Source organism: Channa argus, chromosome 19 (genome assembly GCF_033026475.1).
Source record: "Channa argus isolate prfri chromosome 19, Channa argus male v1.0, whole genome shotgun sequence".
Classification (NCBI taxonomy): Eukaryota; Metazoa; Chordata; class Actinopteri; order Anabantiformes; family Channidae; genus Channa; species Channa argus.
In genome coordinates this window covers 4,980,952-4,998,794 of record NC_090215.1, presented here as the reverse complement: position 1 = coordinate 4,998,794, position 17,843 = coordinate 4,980,952, and the positions used below count along the sequence as shown (strand labels likewise).

General features: G+C 42.9%; 1 protein-coding gene across 1 annotated transcript in view; it reads left to right on the top strand.

The window, feature by feature from the left end:
- The first annotated feature begins 342 nt into the window (after positions 1–342).
- The window catches only part of sspo (SCO-spondin), a 62,608-nt gene continuing 45,107 nt past the window's right edge, over positions 343–17,843 (top strand). Inside the window, exons 1-39 of the mRNA XM_067486999.1 lie at positions 343–347; positions 698–907; positions 1,627–1,709; positions 1,949–2,119; positions 2,268–2,491; positions 2,626–2,728; positions 2,928–3,086; positions 3,253–3,338; positions 3,641–3,766; positions 4,443–4,599; positions 4,977–5,229; positions 5,335–5,476; positions 5,562–5,688; positions 6,031–6,203; positions 6,351–6,569; positions 6,684–6,849; positions 7,165–7,423; positions 8,834–9,044; positions 10,034–10,128; positions 10,215–10,471; positions 10,557–10,691; positions 10,827–11,029; positions 11,121–11,248; positions 11,597–11,706; positions 11,800–11,949; positions 12,061–12,154; positions 12,263–12,472; positions 13,144–13,349; positions 13,543–13,657; positions 13,871–13,992; positions 14,070–14,243; positions 14,327–14,560; positions 14,658–14,780; positions 14,931–15,028; positions 15,366–15,597; positions 15,700–15,852; positions 16,913–17,050; positions 17,135–17,317; positions 17,462–17,612. Coding sequence (XP_067343100.1) covers positions 343–347; positions 698–907; positions 1,627–1,709; positions 1,949–2,119; positions 2,268–2,491; positions 2,626–2,728; positions 2,928–3,086; positions 3,253–3,338; positions 3,641–3,766; positions 4,443–4,599; positions 4,977–5,229; positions 5,335–5,476; positions 5,562–5,688; positions 6,031–6,203; positions 6,351–6,569; positions 6,684–6,849; positions 7,165–7,423; positions 8,834–9,044; positions 10,034–10,128; positions 10,215–10,471; positions 10,557–10,691; positions 10,827–11,029; positions 11,121–11,248; positions 11,597–11,706; positions 11,800–11,949; positions 12,061–12,154; positions 12,263–12,472; positions 13,144–13,349; positions 13,543–13,657; positions 13,871–13,992; positions 14,070–14,243; positions 14,327–14,560; positions 14,658–14,780; positions 14,931–15,028; positions 15,366–15,597; positions 15,700–15,852; positions 16,913–17,050; positions 17,135–17,317; positions 17,462–17,612 — 6,185 coding nt within the window. The remainder of the gene's footprint in view (positions 348–697; positions 908–1,626; positions 1,710–1,948; positions 2,120–2,267; positions 2,492–2,625; positions 2,729–2,927; positions 3,087–3,252; positions 3,339–3,640; positions 3,767–4,442; positions 4,600–4,976; positions 5,230–5,334; positions 5,477–5,561; positions 5,689–6,030; positions 6,204–6,350; positions 6,570–6,683; positions 6,850–7,164; positions 7,424–8,833; positions 9,045–10,033; positions 10,129–10,214; positions 10,472–10,556; positions 10,692–10,826; positions 11,030–11,120; positions 11,249–11,596; positions 11,707–11,799; positions 11,950–12,060; positions 12,155–12,262; positions 12,473–13,143; positions 13,350–13,542; positions 13,658–13,870; positions 13,993–14,069; positions 14,244–14,326; positions 14,561–14,657; positions 14,781–14,930; positions 15,029–15,365; positions 15,598–15,699; positions 15,853–16,912; positions 17,051–17,134; positions 17,318–17,461; positions 17,613–17,843) is intronic.

Below are 17,843 nucleotides of genomic sequence, written 5' to 3'. Positions count from 1 at the left end.
TCCCCTTATAAGACAAAGGATATCTTCACTGAGGACTGTATCACATTGTGCTGGACATAATAAAGTAAACATCAAACCGAAATATTAATTAGCAAGCCAAAGACATTTTATGGCATAAATCAAGAGATGTCTCTAAAGCTCATCTAAGGTAAGATCGGCTTTTGTTAACTGCGGCAACAAGATTAAAAACTGTGTATAATGTATTGCAAGTATTTGATCATTCACATACATAAAATGTGTATTCTGTATAGACTTTTGAACAGGAATTTAAGCACAAATATTCAGGAGAGGGTCATGGAGACACTACTACTCATACTACTTGGACTGCAGAGAGTGATGGGAATGGGGTGAGTATGATTCAGATCAGTCAAAGTACGATTTAGCACATTTGATAGAAAGTATAGTACACAGGCATCTACTTCTCAAGCACTAACCCATTCACCAATTCACTTTCCCCTTTAAATACTCACTATAGTACATATACAAACTACAACTGCAATTTATTTAGTGAGTTTGAACTAAAGTGAATTTATAAATCTAGGTCTTATAAATCTTTCCACCTTATTCTAGACCTGTTGCATGAAGAATATGGTTACATGTCTGGTTTTTCATGGGATTCTGGAGGATTAATCTGAAGTATTTTTATGCAGACCAACATGTTTTAGAGAGGTAATTGAATATTTGCATTGTGCTGCAGACACTGGTGTGAGCACATGGTGCAGGAGAAAGTGGAGAGAGTCCTGTCCCCACGCCTCCAACTTGAAGTAAGCTGTTCTGAGGTGTATCGGTATAACACCCAGGACTGGAGACTCGATGTGGACAGGATGCGTGTCAGTCACGGCAGTGATGATGGCATTGCACTATACTACAGGCAACAGGGGCCCAAAGCATCATGTTTCTTGTACAAGTAAGTGAAAACCCCACTGATGTATGGGAGGCCAGTGGTTGGAAAGGCACAGTCACTCAGTTCATTCACAGCTCATTACAGAGGTTTTACTAACTTTAAAAGCATTACAACAGTATTGTTAATTGGTTTTGATGAAATGAAAAAAACACCTTGGTTAAACATTTGCACAGATAAGATTTCCTTCAGGACTAAAGTGTTATGGGTGAGGGATTTGGCTACCACTTCAATATGAACTGCTACTGGTAAGGGCCACATGTGCAGAGGGTGAAATGAAAAACCCTGGAGCCTGTACAGGATGAAATTAAAGGACAAGAAATAAAAGGCAGGACTTAATAGGGTTATTAAACAATGTCTGTTTGTGATATGTCTTATTAAAGATTTATTAGATCATCATATGTTAGATGCCGATCAGCTGAAGTTTGAGCATGAGCAAATCTGAAGGGTCTGGGGCCACACAGCCCCCCGTGTGTCCTTATTCAGCAAGCGTTGAAGCACTATTTGTTCTGACACCTGCCCTTTAAGGCCAATACATTCTTTGCCAAGCTGATCACTGTCCACCAGAACAAGCTGGAGGCTTCAGTGTTGTAGGTGATTCATTTATGGTAACGTGATGTATCTGTATTAGGCATTAACTCCATTTACGAGTCTCTGTCAAATTAATACAATTAATACAATAAGATATTAGGCATCATTGACTGTGATGTATGCATCCACCTCAGACCCCCAGAGATGGAGAGCCAGATGGTGAACAAAACAGTGAGGACATGCTGCGAGGGCTGGGGCGGACCACATTGTTCTGAGGGTGAGGACAAGAAAGCAACTAATCACATCCATGTACAGTAAATGTACATCATTCTTACATGTTAAGTGAGACACTACACAGTAAAGGCTTCATTTTCCACTCATACGTGTTTTATTGTATTCTCAGGTTCTTTTTCTTACTTCTTACTAAAACAGCGACTCAACTGTGAATTTCTATGGCATGTTTATTTATTCTCCTTCTCACCCTCCCACCTCATTTCTCTGTTCCTGTCTTGCCAGGTGTGGGAGTGCGTGGTCAGTGCTACTCTACCTGGAGTTGTGAGGAGTTCCCTGGAATTCACAACTCCTCCCTCATGCCCATGGAGCATTGCTGCAGCACCCTGTGGGGACTGAGCTGGAGAAATGCCTCCGACCAGACCTGCTTATCATGCACCTACACTCTACTACGTGGTCAGAAAGCATAAACACATACATGCACTCCTGTGTTCTATGCATTTTATTTTTGACTTGTATAGAAGTTCCATGTTCTTATGCTGCAAATCCCTAGAAATCTGATACTTTGTACCTCCATCAAGACAGCAGTGTCTTCTCCCTCCAGATGCCCAGTCTTCCCCACTGGTGCGTAGTGGTCTTCTGGGCAGCATCAGGGTGCCTCAGGGTTCGGCCACCTGCATGGCCTGGGGTGGAGCTCACTACCGCAGCTTTGACAGGAAGCACTTCCACTTTCAGGGCAGATGTACTTACATACTGGCCTCATCTTCTGATGGGACATGGGCTGTCTATATTACTACAGTGTGTGATGGTAGAGGAGACTGCAGAAAGGTAAGAAATATGGTAGATTCCACCACCGATGCAGTTCATAAAACTGTGTTATTAGTGACAAATTCTTTGCAGTACTTAATTATTTAAAAGTAAGATGTGTTGTATTTTTATGTGTCTGTCAATGTTCTTCTCAGGATTTGAGGATGATGCTGGGTCTAGATTTAGTTTCAATTTCTCACCAAAACTTAACACTGAACAACCAGCTGGTTTCAAATGGAGAACCGCTTTTCCAGAATGGTAAACTATTTAAAGCATTACTTACTTGTTTCCATTGTACACACAAACAGAACACTGTTGGGTTTTCATATTCAAATAATTGGTTGCATTTATTTGATGTCCTCTTCCTCACCCATTAGCAAAAACATTTACTGACCTTGCACATGTGGCCTGCTCTTAAGTCACAACACTGCAAAACCAGCACTTCTTCGTCTTACAGGAGTCAGTGTCCATTGGCTGGGCGACTTTGTGTTTGTGGAGAGCGGCCTGGGAGTCAGAGTGAAGTTTGACCTGGTCAACATAGTCTATGTGACAGTCACCGCTGAGCACCTCGCAGCCACCAGGGGCCTCTGTGGAGTCTACAACAACAAGGCGGATGGTGAGGGAAGCACCTTAAAGCAGAGTGCTGGTCAAACATCAGCTCACCCATGATAATTGGATAGGTGTTGGTCATTCTCTTTTGACCTTTGGCACAGCCTTTGTTCGAATTTAAACATAGTCACTACTGCCCAGATGCACCAATGTGTTTATTTCTTCTTTCATAGATGATTTTACCACCGTGACTGGAACAGTGTCTCGGTTTGCGGCCAGCTTTGGTAACTCATGGAGAGTTCCTGACCAACAGAATGACGTAATGCAACAAATACATTCATTCAATGCATTTGTCTCTTTTGCAAATTATGCAAACAACTATTTTTGTGTGGTGTCTGAACATCACTTATAGCAAGCACATTATGAAAGTGGTTTAAGGTTATGCAAAAATGTAAATGCCGATGACCAAACAAACACAAATCATTTTTTGGGCAGACTGGCAGCTTTAACAGTTTTTAATATGAATTCAGAGATGTGAAACTTTACTGGATTTAACATAACTGGCAGTACATTTCTCAGATGCACCTCAGTCATTAAATCTTTCTGTCTCTGTGTTCTTAGGGATGCAGCGATGCGGCTGAACTAGGTCACAGCTGTGATGTTTCAGGAGACCCTGCTCTGCGTAGAGAGGCAGAATCTGTGTGTCACCAACTCCTGGAAAACCCCTTTACACACTGCCATCTCCAGGTCAGACATCTGTTTGTTGTTTGGTCTGTACTGGATTCCCTGGTACTTTCGGACATTAGGTTAAAAAAGTGTTTTAAATGCCAAGTCTTTAATAGGTTTAATGAGCTGTAAATCAAAACAGTCTTTGTGGTAAATCATTTGCCAGGTGTCAATTGTTAGAGCATTTCCAAGGAATGACTCATATTGATTTAAGCCATGGGACTGTTTAAACAACAGATTAATTGTAATGAAAGCACCGTAGATAAAAGTGCCAACAGCTGCGTATTAGTGGAAGTGCTAACTTACTAGTTTGAATTCCATCGACTCAGATTTGCCAGGAAATCCTTTTGAAAGATGTAGGTCACTATTACAAACTGCTTTTCGTGAATATATTAGTGAAGGTACTGCTTGGCCTTTTGACATGTAGTATTAATATGATGCATTCAATCACAAAAAAGATTTTCCCTAATATATGTGCCTTTTCTGTTCATCCCATCACACAGATAATTATTCATACATATTTTCTGCCTCTTATTAGGTGAACATATCAGTCCTGTGCAGCTCTGTGGGTTTAAATCAATTTGCACAGGATTTATACATTTCTGACTATGGAGACTCTAGTGATTGTAGTAGAACGACTTTTACTTGCTATTCAATGAAGCTTTGCTGGTAAAAGTGATATGTTTTTGTCTTTTAGTTGGACCCAGCAGCATATGTCGACACCTGTCTCTACTTGTACTGCAGCCTGCCACCCAAAGAAAGGGATAGTGCAGTGTGTGACACTCTGGCCAGCTATGCTCGAGAATGTGCCCAGCAGCACGTCATCATAATGTGGAGGACAGCCACTCGTTGTGGTAATAATATATGACCGCTTGAGCAACCACTTGGCTCATAGACGCTTGATTTATGACAGACAATGTTCCATCTTCAAGAAGAACATATTATAATGAGGTCATTCAGTTTTTGCTGAACAGTAGCCACTATGGCTGCACGTTTATATTACAGCACAATGGTAGATCTAAAAAAGAAAAGAGAGGCAATAAAATGTTTGCTCTAATCGAGTGTCAATCTCCAATCAAATGTTCTGCCAGTAAACATTGCGATATAAATTACAACTAGTCAAAGTCTTCTTCAAGTGACTGAAATGTGAAGTTTGAAAGATGGTGAAACATAAAAAAAATTGGTATGGTCCTTTAACTTATTTAACTCATTTTTTGGTCTGTCTTTCCAGATCGTGTCTGTCCCAGAGGTCAGGTATTTTCCGACTGTGTGTCCTCCTGTCCCTCCACTTGTGCATCTCCCCAACCCACAGGGCATGCTGCAGCCGTTAGCCAGTGCAGGGATGAATGTGTGGGGGGCTGTGAGTGTCCTCCAGGGCTCTACCTTCACCAGGGACTCTGTCTAAAAAGAGAGGATTGTCCATGTTTCCATCGCAGACGCATCTACCAGTCAGGAGACAGAATACAGCACCGATGCAACACCTGGTGAGGTTGAATTTAATGTGTGTGTGTGTGTGTGTCTTTTACCTGTGTCTCTGGCTCCTTCATTTTTCCTTTGACACTAACCATTCTTGTTTAAAATGCTGCCAGTGTGTGCAAAGCAGGCCAGTGGCAGTGTAGTGATGAAAAGTGTGCAGCCCAATGTAGCCTGATGGCAGCGCTACAGGTGACCACCTTTGACAAAAAGAGGTATTCACTACAGGGAGCAGACTGTCCTTTCATCGCTGCGGAGGTGAGACATAAAATGAAAACATGCACACAGTTCTCACCAAGTTGCATTTGTGTATGTACCAGCACTTTCTCTGGTGTGTGTTCAGGACTTTGTTGACAGGAAGCTGGTGGTGAATGTGCGCTGTGGAGAATGTACAGCAGGAGGAGGCATGGGTTGTCTAAAGGAGATGTCAGTCACAGCACTCCGCACCACAGCAACCATCACAGACACCGGTTAGTGACCTGACTAGTCGTCTGTGTTTGAAGCAGGTAGCTGATTTAAGCAACAAATCACAGGTGGCAGACAGGGACAACCTGTAGTGGATCATATGGCTCATTAGTCAGATATCTCAGGACTGGGTGGGGACCATTCCAGAGCTAAAAGGGGAGTCAGTATTAGACACAACTTCAAAATAAATGCTAATGATCCAAGTCTGTTGTAAATATGCTACTGTTTATTTACCAGAAGTTTTAAAACTTGATAATAGATCAAAATGATCTTTTTTAATTTGTGAAGTCTTCATATTGCTACCTGCCTACTGAAATCTTACAGTACAGTTGATATTGTTCATTCAGGGACAGTGATATTGAATGGCCAGAGGGAGACATTGCCTGTGGTCACAGGGGACCTGGCTGTGCGCAGGGCTTCCTCTTCATTTCTCCTCATCCAGACTTTTGGAGCTCAGCTACTCTGGTACCTAGAGGGACCCTTTGCAGTCATCATCTTGCAACCTGGCTTTTCGAACAAGGTGATATTTCAAATAGTTCATCAGCTTTGTGTTCCATCATGGCTCAAACAAAATTTTAGTAGTAGAGAGGCACTTCTGCCTTTTCAAGGATCAGTCATGCTGCACTAAATACAAATGACCCAGTTTTATATCAAATTTGGATTTAAGGTGCGTGGCCTGTGTGGAACACTAACCTGGAACCAGCATGATGACTTTACCACCCCAGAAGGAGACGTGGAGAACAGTGTGTCATCCTTTGCAGGGAAATTCACATCAGAGCACTGTACTGTACCTAGTGGGGCTCCACCTGATCCCTGCACCACATACACCCAGAGGAGACATTATGCAGAATCAGTGTGCTCCATTATACACAGCCCTGTTTTCCAGGTATGACACATGTTAATTCTGCTGCTGTCCCAGACATGCATTTCTTTTCATTTGTCTCATCATCAAAAATTGATGAATTGAGCTAATTCTCATACTCTATACCTTATGCTGCAGATGTGTCATGATGTGGTGGAGAGGGAGCTCTATTTCCGTCTCTGTCTGTCAGAGGTTTGTGGCTGTGCACCACAGAAGTCCTGTCACTGCACAGTCCTCACCGCCTATGCCCAACACTGTGCTCAGGAGGGTGTCGCAGTCCATTGGCGCAACCAAACCTTCTGCCGTAAGTGGGGATGCCACCAGCTACTAAGCTGCCCAGGTTTCCTGGAGTGAATTGAATAATGTGAAGTAATTGTGTGTCTTTGTCACTAAAATAAGAGGAAGGGGCTACAAACGTGGTCTTCTGCTGCTCATTGTTGCATTTATTTTGTTTGTTAGTACAACCATAACCAGCTTGGACATCCAGGCTAGTCTTCGGTTTACGGTTAGGGTGACCTAGTTGAAGCCCAGTAGGGAACCAAGTATTGCTATGTCAAGACTGAGAAAACAGAATCCAGCATCCTACCAAAGTCATTTTGTCTTCTCTATTATCCCACAGCGGTGCAGTGTTCAGGGGGTCAGGTGTACCAGGAATGTGGCCGTGCATGTGGGACCTCCTGTTCAGACCTGCGGCTGGCCTGGAGTTGTGATAACAATGGTGGAGTAGGCCTTAGGATGTGTGTTCCAGGATGCCAGTGCCCACCAGGACTAGTGCAGGACCACCAAAGCCAGTGTGTCCCCATCCCCATGTGCCCCTGTATGCAAGGAGAAAAGATGTACCAAACTGGTGCTGTTATACAAAACAACTGTAATAACTGGTATGTGCTATGGAAGAACTCACTTACTATCTGGCTAAAATACTAAACTTCATCCTGTTGAAACTGATCATATTTTTTAACAAAGTCTGTCAAGTACCTTGTTGCAAACCAGCCAACCAAGTTTTCTAGTTGTCACTTAGATCAGCTTTTTCACAGAAACTTAATTGACTCTTCACGACAGAATTTTACTAATTTCACAGGTTAACTATTCAGATAGACTTTTTCTACGAAAGACAGCAAAGACCCTAAACCTGTGAAAAAGACACATCATGTTGGAGGTTCATTTAGCATAGACTTTTACTGGTCTAACTGCGTAGATGTTTTACAGCTCATCATAAAAGCATGACCTTCGGTTGTGGTTATCTGCATGCTGCTTTTATCATGTGGCAGTTGTGATAAAAAATCAGAGGTAGTAAGCACGTTTTCACCACGGTCAGTACAACACAACTACATCATCATGAATTCTTGCATTTGGTTGTATTATTTTCTCCATGGGGGTGATCAGTTTTTGATAAACTTGAAATCGCTTCATATTCCCCCAGTGGGAGTAATTATCAGTAACCCCTTATCCTGGTAAAAGCTGCAGGGGCCTGGAGCCTATGCCAGCTGTCACAGGGTGAGAGGCGGGGTCCACCCTGGACAGGTTGCCAGTCTAGACAGACAGATATTTACACTCACATTCCCACCTACAGGCAATTGGAGTCACCAACTAACCTAACACGCATGTCATTGGAGTGTGAGAGGAAACGGGAGTAACCAGAGAAAGCCCACACAAGCATGGGGAGAATATGAATATTTTGTATGATACTGCAGCCACATTAAAAAGCTTCAATTGCCTGTGTGTATGGGAACATGTTATGCAGTGAATCCCTGGTGATGTAAGAGTTCTAATGAAATCAACCTATGTTCCTGCTCCCTTTAACAGGATAGGTTGGTTTCATTGCATCTCTTCACCACATAGCGTCAATGATCATCACTATATGAATCAGGAGTTAATGATTGAGCCAGAACAGTTGTAGAACAAAGTTAAGTAAACACGTGCCTGTAGGATTTTATTGAATGTGTACGTGTGTGGCCAGTTGCACTGCGTCGCCCTTTTTGTCCATCATTTCTTTTCATTGTGTTGATTTATCCCTGTACTTACCTTTGTCCTCATTAGCTTCTATTAAGAAATGTGAAATGAGGATTGTGTAATTATTGCACTGACATCAAATATGCCATACAATACATCCATTCAGAGTCTTGCCCCTGTATAGACATGATTTTCATTACACCTCTTAGCACATTTTGTCATTGCCTCATTTCGTTTTGCCGTCACTGTTTAGAGTTTAGTAACAGTAAAGTAAAACGTAATAGTGTCTCTTGACCTCAGTGCTGACTGACTTGCTCACTCTCCTCTTAACTTCACAGTGTGTGTGAGCAGGGGCTGTTTAACTGCACGCAGGAGCGCTGTGAGGAGGTGAACCCATGTCCAGGCTCTCTGGTTTTCTCTCCACGGTCCTGCCTCCTCACATGCTCCAGCCTGGACCCTCCTGGCCTAGAGCAGGGATACAGTGTTGCACAGTCGGGCTGCAAAGAGCCCTTGTCTGACTGTGTCTGTCCCCAGGGAACTGTTCTACTTGTGAGTGACGCCTTAGAGTTGGTTTGAATAAAGTTGGACATTGTGACTAATGGAAGGTGGAGCTCAGGTGTATTTCATATTGTTATTGATTCCTCCTTTACATTATTTCACTAATTTATACAGGAAACATGGGCAACTAGTGAAGCAAAAAAAACATCCACAACCAATTTAAATAGTTTCATCTGTAGTTTTCACATGTTCAAATATCTATCATTAAAATTTGAGTCTTCCTTTTGAAATTGCATCTCTGACCTTGCATCTCTTTAGTGTTATTCAGAAAAGTCATTCAGAAAAGTAAGCAACAGTCAAACAGGCATTCTGACCGGTCTGCAGCTGCAAGCTGCGATGCACTGTGTGCTGTGACACCTGCTGACATGGTCAACATTAATTCTTGCCATGATGACCCCACCCCAACAATATTACCAGTTCCTTTTAATGTTATGGCTGTATAACATGCAACTAACATTACGAGATGATGTATATTCTCAGTACGTGTCATAGCCACCTCAGGCCAATCTGCAGATACTGTAGCACATGGCCAGCAAGCACATTCAAACCCAGAAACATCTTACAGTTAAGCGACAGAGCTAACCACTACACCCCTATGTGCTACCCCCTTCCAAATCCAGTTAATTTTTCTGGTCAAGAACTTTCAGAACTTCTAGTCATAGACATCCAAAATACATTTCCTGCAAACATTAGACAGTAGAAATCACTCCACTGATGTTAGGCTGTGATGGCTACAATCTTTGACTTGGGGTCCTCTTTGTTGATGACGTGAAATCAGTGATTAACAAAGTAGAAGAATCTTAAAATCTTAAATTATGTTATTAATATGATGTTTTAAGTTGCTGGACCCAAACAGACACTTTTTCAAGCTCTCAAAAAATCAGCTTGTGGAACTTTTGTCAAAGTCAACTTATTTATCTCCATCTTAACTATAGTCATTCTTTATATTTTAGAAAGAATGACTCTCTGGTTTATTCTAGGAGGATCGCTGTGTTCTGCCTGACGAGTGCCCATGTCACCATAACGGACGACTTTATTACACCAATGACACCATCACTAAAGACTGTAACACATGGTAATGTATGCATTTGCCATCTTGAACCACAGCCCATGAACATATACTCTTCTGAACCACAGTGAATTTTATTTTTCTTCCTTCAGTGTGTGTAAGAACCGTCGCTGGCACTGCAGCCAGTCTCGTTGTGCCGGTGTGTGTGTGGCAACTGGTGATCCACACTATGTGACATTCGACGGCCGCTGTTACTCTTTCTTGGGGGACTGCCAGTATGTGCTAGCAAGGGAGACGAGCGGTTTGTTCGGGGTCACAGCAGAAAATGTGCCCTGTGGGAGCACCGGGGTTACATGCACAAAGTCAGTCACCCTCAGCTTGGGAAATACCATCATACACCTGCTGAGAGGTGGGAGGAACAGGTAGTGTTGCAAGAGAAGCAGAAGCTGGATGATAATGCTGGGTTTCATAGGTGTTTTGTCTCCATCCTTTAGGTAAAGCTGTAACAGTAAACGGCATGCCAGTCACTCTACCAAAGTCCTACAGTGGCAGTGGTCTGACTTTGGAAAGAGCTGGACTGTTTGTATCTGTCTCATCCCAACTCGGGGTCACTCTGCTTTGGGATGGAGGTAGGACTAACACAGTTTTTCTTTTCATTATTGCCAATCCTTCTTTATTATAGAAATACACAATACAGTATTGCTCACACTATGTCTGCAGATGTAGATACAGATTGCGTAAAGAGATTTCACGTTTTTTTCCAGGTATGCGTGTGTATGTGCGTCTGGCAGCCCACCTGCAGGGTAGGGTTGAGGGCTTGTGTGGTAACTTTGATGGGGATACGGAGAATGACTTCACGACACAGCAGGGCATCGTGGAGTCTACACCCGAGCTGTTTGGAAACTCCTGGAAGGTCAGTCCATCTTGCCCTGACGTGGAAGATCAGGACCTCCGGGACCCCTGTGCTGTAAGTTCAGAAACACATGCATTTATACAAATGCAAATTATACACTTACATTTACAGAAACATTAAATTTGGATGTATTTGTTTTGTGCAGCTAAACCCCCACAGAGTGACATGGGCAAGAAAAAGATGTGGAGTCCTGACTCAGGAACTTTTCTCTCTGTGCCACCCTGAGGTCCCCTTTCAGCAGTATTATGACTGGTGTGTCTTTGATGCTTGTGGGTGAGTGAATGCATCAACAAAGAAAATCTTGAAAATGTCTTTCAAAAATGTGTCCCTAAAGTTATTCCTGTTGCTGTTTTTGTGGCCCATTTCTGCCACCAAGTGGAAACAGAGTATGATAACTTAGATCTGTGCCACTGTAAGACTGCGTTTCAATCAACAGAATTCCTGTATCCATTTATTCATTCTCATGCATAAGGTGCAAGTGCATTTCAGGTTTAACACATCTCTTGACAGCTCTACTGAGTAAAACTTCAGAGCCTTTTGTTGTCATAGGATTGCTGGACATTACAGTACATACTGTTGACAGTGTTTTACAGATTTTTGTGTCTCTGCGTGTCTTTTTAGCTGTGACTCAGGTGGCGACTGCGAGTGTCTCTGTACAGCCATCGCTGCTTATGCTGAGGAGTGTAACCGCCGTGGGGTCTACATCCGCTGGAGGTCCCAGGAGCTCTGTCGTATGTCTCACACACACACACACACTCACAGCGCATACTGTAACTTGTGTTTGGTGGCTTTAATTCACTTTCTGCTTCAAACTGTCCCTGCAGCTCTCCAGTGTGAGGATGGGCTGGTGTACAGTTCATGTGGTCCAGCTTGCTCTTCCCTTTGTCCCACTGTTCAGCAGAGTTCACACTCCCAGTGTAGCACCCTCCCCTGTGTGGAGGGCTGCTTCTGCCCTGCTGGCACTGTCCAACATGGTAAGAAAAATGTACCACACTAATTCTTATGCTAAGTCTGCTATTTCTGACCATTCAGCAGTTGGCGACTACAAACCACTCTACATATTTTAACTTGTATCTTTATCTTAGGGGACAACTGCATAGCTCCCACTGAGTGTCCATGTGAGCGGGACGGCTCCATGTTCCCACCTGGAAGTTCTATTAGTGAAAACTGCCAAAACTGGTGAGTCCAGCCAAATGCTTAAAACATTTTATTATCCTTCTTACTTCCTTTTTAAAATAACCAAGGACGTGACTGGGGTCTGGTGAATTTCTTTCCCTTTGTGTGAAGCTCCTGTGAAGAGGGTGTGTGGCAGTGTGAGGGTGCGGCCTGCCCTCCCCCCTCCCCTCCCTGTCTAGAGTCAGAGTTTACCTGTGCCGGGGGGCGGTGCATTCCGTCTCAATGGGTGTGTGACAACGAGGATGACTGCGGTGATGGTTCAGATGAGCTCTGCCCCTCCACCTGCTCTCCGGACCAATTCCGCTGCACCAGCACACCAAGGTGAATGCAGACCTACTACACTAACAAGCACCAAGCGTTTTTGTGGAGCCTCTATAATAATCTGTAATAATCCAAGTACGAAGGCACAACTCCCAGTGCTCGTCAGTGACTATTAGCATGTATGTTTGTAGCCATGCTAACATCAAGCAGTTTAACATCTAAACATTTTTAGTAGCTGTAAACGTAGCAGTGTTGTGTGGTTGCTCTTTCATCCACACACCATGCTAACTTTATTAGTATTGTTGCAATAAGGTAACGTTTCTAACAGCTAAATTATATGGTACAATGTATGGATGTTAACACCGTCAGGCTAACTGTTATAACACATGTAGTAACGTATGCCTAAAACATGCTAGTAAAACCTGTAGATAGTATTAAGCGTTAATATTACCACTAAAAAGTCCACATTTTACTTATTTGGTCCATAATATAAGTTGTCTGCGAAGACATTTTTACTGTAACTGTAGCTCCTTGTACAAACGCATCCATTTTAGCATGTTAGCACACGCTAACGTAACACTAACTACTAGCTATACATACTAACCACTAAAGTCTAGACTGTAAACATGCTCATTGTTTTTTGTTTTTTTTTTGGAGCTTGCGTTAAGGATATAACTCATTTAACATAACATTTTGGGATTGAATAAAGTGAGTTATTCCCAACCCTGCAGTGGCCCATGTTTGAACCTGGCTCTGCGTTGTGATGGGCACCCAAACTGTGCTGACCAATCAGATGAGGAGTTCTGTGGACCTGCCACCCCGGTGCCCTTGTGCCCTGTGGGGGAGTTTCAGTGTGCCAGCGGAAAGTGTCTGCCAGCCAGTCATGTCTGCGATGGACGGCTGGACTGTGGCTTTGCTGATGGATCAGATGAGCAGGGTACTTTGTCAGTTACATTGTACTCAGCAGCATCATAACACGTACTCAATACAGGTCAACATTGCTTTATCAACAATGCTGCTATATCAGAAATCCAAATAAACAAGATATCAATCAAGACAAAGTTTTTTTAAACATTGTGTTACTTGAAGGACTCCTCTGTATGTAATTGACTGTATTTGTGCTTGTCCAGACTGTGGTGTGGTGTGTGATAAAGGAGAGTTCCTTTGTGCTGGAGGGCGTTGCATTCTCTACCTTCACCGCTGTGATGGACACGATGACTGTGGGGACCTCAGTGATGAGAGGGGGTGTGTTTTTAGTTTTTTCAAATGCTGGTATTTGGGATACTCAGTGGTCAAACGGATTGGCATGCATAAATGTGCATTGCAAAGCTTGTTCAAATAGGTGCAGGTTTTAATGCATTTGTGCAGCACAAATCTTGACACTTTTATTATCTGAAAATCTACTTCCAGCACAAATCCATTTGAGGGTGGATTGTCTAATGTTTTGGCTGCTTTTAGGTGTGTTTGTGCTCCAGGCGAGTTTCAATGCCCAGGGGACCAGTGTGTCCCTGTAGACAAAGTGTGTGATGGACACAGAGACTGCCCATCTGGAACAGATGAAGCTGTCTGTCCACGTAAAGGTAGGGAAAACAAAAGTTCAGTAACAGTGTAATTGAAGATTAATTGAAAACTCATGTTATCCTCTTTTGTGTGGCAGTGACGTGTGCTCCTGGCCAGTTTGCCTGTAGTAATGGCATATGTGTTTCCACAACAAAGCTATGTGACGGAACATCAGACTGTGCAGGTGGAGAGGATGAGAAGAAAAGCATTTGCTCTTCTTTTATCACAACAGATTCCCCTCCACCTTTCAGTCCGACTGTGCCGACTTCAGGTAATTGTTTCATTTTAAAATTTTAGAGGGAGAAATTTTTTTTATAATTGAAATTCTTATAGATTTCTAATTTTCCTTTGCAGCTTGTCGATCCTATGAGTTCAGCTGTGACACTGATGAGCAGTGTGTGCCTCAGGCCTGGCGCTGTGATGGGGAGACAGACTGCATGGATGGGAGCGATGAGCAGGAGTGCACTGCCCCCTGTGGCCCCGGCCAGGTGCCCTGCCTCAGTGGGGGCCAGTGTGTTGCCTACCAGCACCTTTGTGATGGGACTTTAGATTGCAGGGATGCCTCAGATGAGAGCGTTGACAACTGCGGTTGGTTAAATACAAAAGCTTGATTTTGACCACGAAGACCTTCCTGGTCTCGTCTAAAGATTTACTTCTGGACATTGACAAAGTGTTTGTCTCCTAGGCTCTACTCGAATACCTCCCTGTCCAGGCAGCTTCTCATGTGATAATCGCACCTGTGTGAATATGACGCAAGTGTGCAACGGGATTCCAGATTGTCCACTGGGGGATGATGAGTTGGTGTGTGGTGAGTTCTCATGATATAAGTAGAATGAGAGGCGAGAGATAGATGTAAGGGAAACATTAACTAAGAGAGTAACAAAGATTTAGAACTCAAAACAGAACAGTACTACGAAGGTGTGTATACAAATACTTTTTTACATCTCGTTCTTTCCAGATAAAACTGTCTTACCAGTTCCTCCTGGCAGAAGGAACACAACTTCCTCTTGCCCTGAATTCACCTGTTTGGATGGTTCCTGTATCACTTTCAACATGGTAGGTGCTGTTTTTTCTGTTACAAATGAGACACAAATAGCAAGCTAATGTTTTTAGTTTGTTTCCATCTGAAGATTGAAGGTACATCTTCCTGCAATAACTATAACACTTAGCCTGTGCACATGGGAAGTTAAACACTCATCCACCACCACCCATGTTTGTAAATCTGAAGATGTAGATGCGGAAGATTCTCTATAAAATACTTTTAGCTGTCTAGACTTTTACCAAAGTTTATGTAAGATAATTGAATCCTTAAAATCTTTCTATCCCTTTACTGATGTTAGTTGTGGTGAAGTCCTGTTTTAATATATGTTGTTCAACACCATCATATTTCCAGGTTTGTAATGGTGTGGAAGACTGTCCAGATGTCTCACTAGCCCCACTTGGAAAGCCCACAGATGAGCAGGGCTGTAGAACTTGGAGCTCTTGGGGTCCATGGGGCCCCTGCAGCACGTCCTGTGGGACAGGATCCATGAGCCGGCAGAGAAATTGCCCCCCAGGAGATATGCTGCGGCATTGTCGAGGAGAGGACATTCAGAGACAGCAGTGCTATAACACCACCTGCCCAGGTAGGAAGCTTGACATAAAATAAACAGAAAGTTTGTATTTACTGTACAGTTGTAAATGTATTATATTGTATTTGTTATTAAAATTTGATGTTCTGTCTTCAGTGGATGGTCAGTGGCTGCCCTGGGTGAGCTGGTCCAACTGTTCCAGTGGTTGTGGTGGAATCCAGGTTCGACATAGAGGGTGCATCCCCCCTCGCTATGGAGGTCGAGACTGTTTTCAGCTCCCTGAACCATCCAACTTAGCCATGGAAATCAGTAAGAACTGCCTGTAAACTGAGGTTAAACAGAAATAAATGAGATTGAAAGTATGGCTGGGCGAATTTATCAGGTACATTGAAATATTTTCAACTATGATATATGATGAGACAGTACCATTTACAGTCACCAGCCGTTTTATTAGGTGCATGATAGTGCAAGATCAGACCCTGTTTGCCTTCCGAACCGCTTTAATTTTTTCACGGCATAGATCCTGTATGGTGCCAGAAATATTCCTTAGAGTTTTTGGTCCACATTGACATGATCATGATCACACAGCTGCTGAATATTTATCGTCTGCACATCCATGATGTGAATCTGCTGTTCCACCACATCCCAAAGGTGAGTATTGGACTGGGATCTGTTGACAGTGTAGGCCATTTGAGTAAAATGAATTCAATGTCCTGTTCACAAGAACAGTTTAATAATATTTTAGCTTCGTGAGATGGCATGGCATGGCACGTTATCTTGCAGGAAGTAGTCATCAGAAGATGGGCATGCTGTGCTCAAAAAGGGAAGGACATGGTCAGCAACAAATCTCAGTTAGGCATTTAAACAATTCTCAGTTGGGACTAAGGGGCCAACAGTATGCTAAGAAAATATTCCCTATACAATTACAATACCATCACCACCCAATCTGTTAAAAGAAGGCTGGATGGATCCATGCTTGTGAATTGAGACTTTAATATCCTGTTCTGAGCTGACAGGAGTGACACCCTGGTTTTCTGCTGCTGTAGCTCATCTGCTTTGAGGTTTGATACCCTCTGTATTTGTAGGAGTCACATAGCCATGGTGGTTGTTATAGAGAAAATGTCTTTTTGTAATTTTGATGTATTTATAGAATTTAGTAAAACAAATTTGTGTCTTGTGTCATGTGTGTCTCGACCAAGTCTGCATCAAATTTTATTAATTTCATAATTGAATTCATAAATCTGTTGAAAACATGCACCATTTGATTATTACTAAACAAAGTTAGAAAACATGTTTTTTTTAAATCCAAAGCACGGATATGGTAAATAGGATAAAAAGTACCCTCCTTTTCTCTCTTACTCCATTCCAGAGCCTTGTCCTAATGAAGGATGTGCCAATGACAGTTGTCCCATTGGGCTGGTGAGACACAGCTGTGCACCCTGTCCATTGTCTTGTGCCCACATCAGCAGCGGGACAGCCTGTGATCCAACATCAACTTGCTTCTCAGGTCAGTTCCTTGACATTGCAATGTTACTAAGAAGATAATGTCTAATTTTTCTCACAAGCTTCCTTTTCTCACAAATGTGTTCAGGTTGCTGGTGTCCAGAGGGCCAGGTCATGAGCCATACACAGCAGTGTGTCCTACAAGAGGAGTGTGTCTGTGAGGTGGTAGGTGTGCACTACTGGCCAGGCCAGCAGATAAAAATGGACTGTCAGCTATGTGTTTGCGAGAGAGGAAGGCCCCAAAGATGTCAACCCAATCCAGACTGTTCAGGTGAGTATGTCAATCACGGGGTCCATATACATAATGTATGGTCAATGTCAAGTTCAAAGTTGACCTTTATGTACGTTTCGGGTTTTGCTTTTTATTTGCCTAAAGCCTGAGCATTCACACACAGGCACTCTTTTCATACTGTAGTTCACTGTGGATGGTCATCGTGGTCTGAGTGGGGAGAGTGTTTGGGGCCCTGTGGTGTCCAGAGTGTTCAGTGGTCTTTCCGCAGCCCAAATAACCCCACCAAGCATGGAGATGGGAGAATTTGCAAAGGCATTTACAGGAAAGCCCGCAGGTTAGTGGCCTTCTTCTCATGGGATTCACTGACACTCTCTACTTTATCATTTTTTCATTTCTTCTCACATATATTTATCATAAATATCTTAGGCTGTTTCCTAACATCCTACAGGGAGTGTGTGTTTGTCAGTTCAAAATTTAACCTTCTCCAACAAATTTTCCTGATTGTAACATTTCGCAGGGTTACTGAAGTCTTAGTGCATGCAAGCATTTCTCAGCAAACACATAT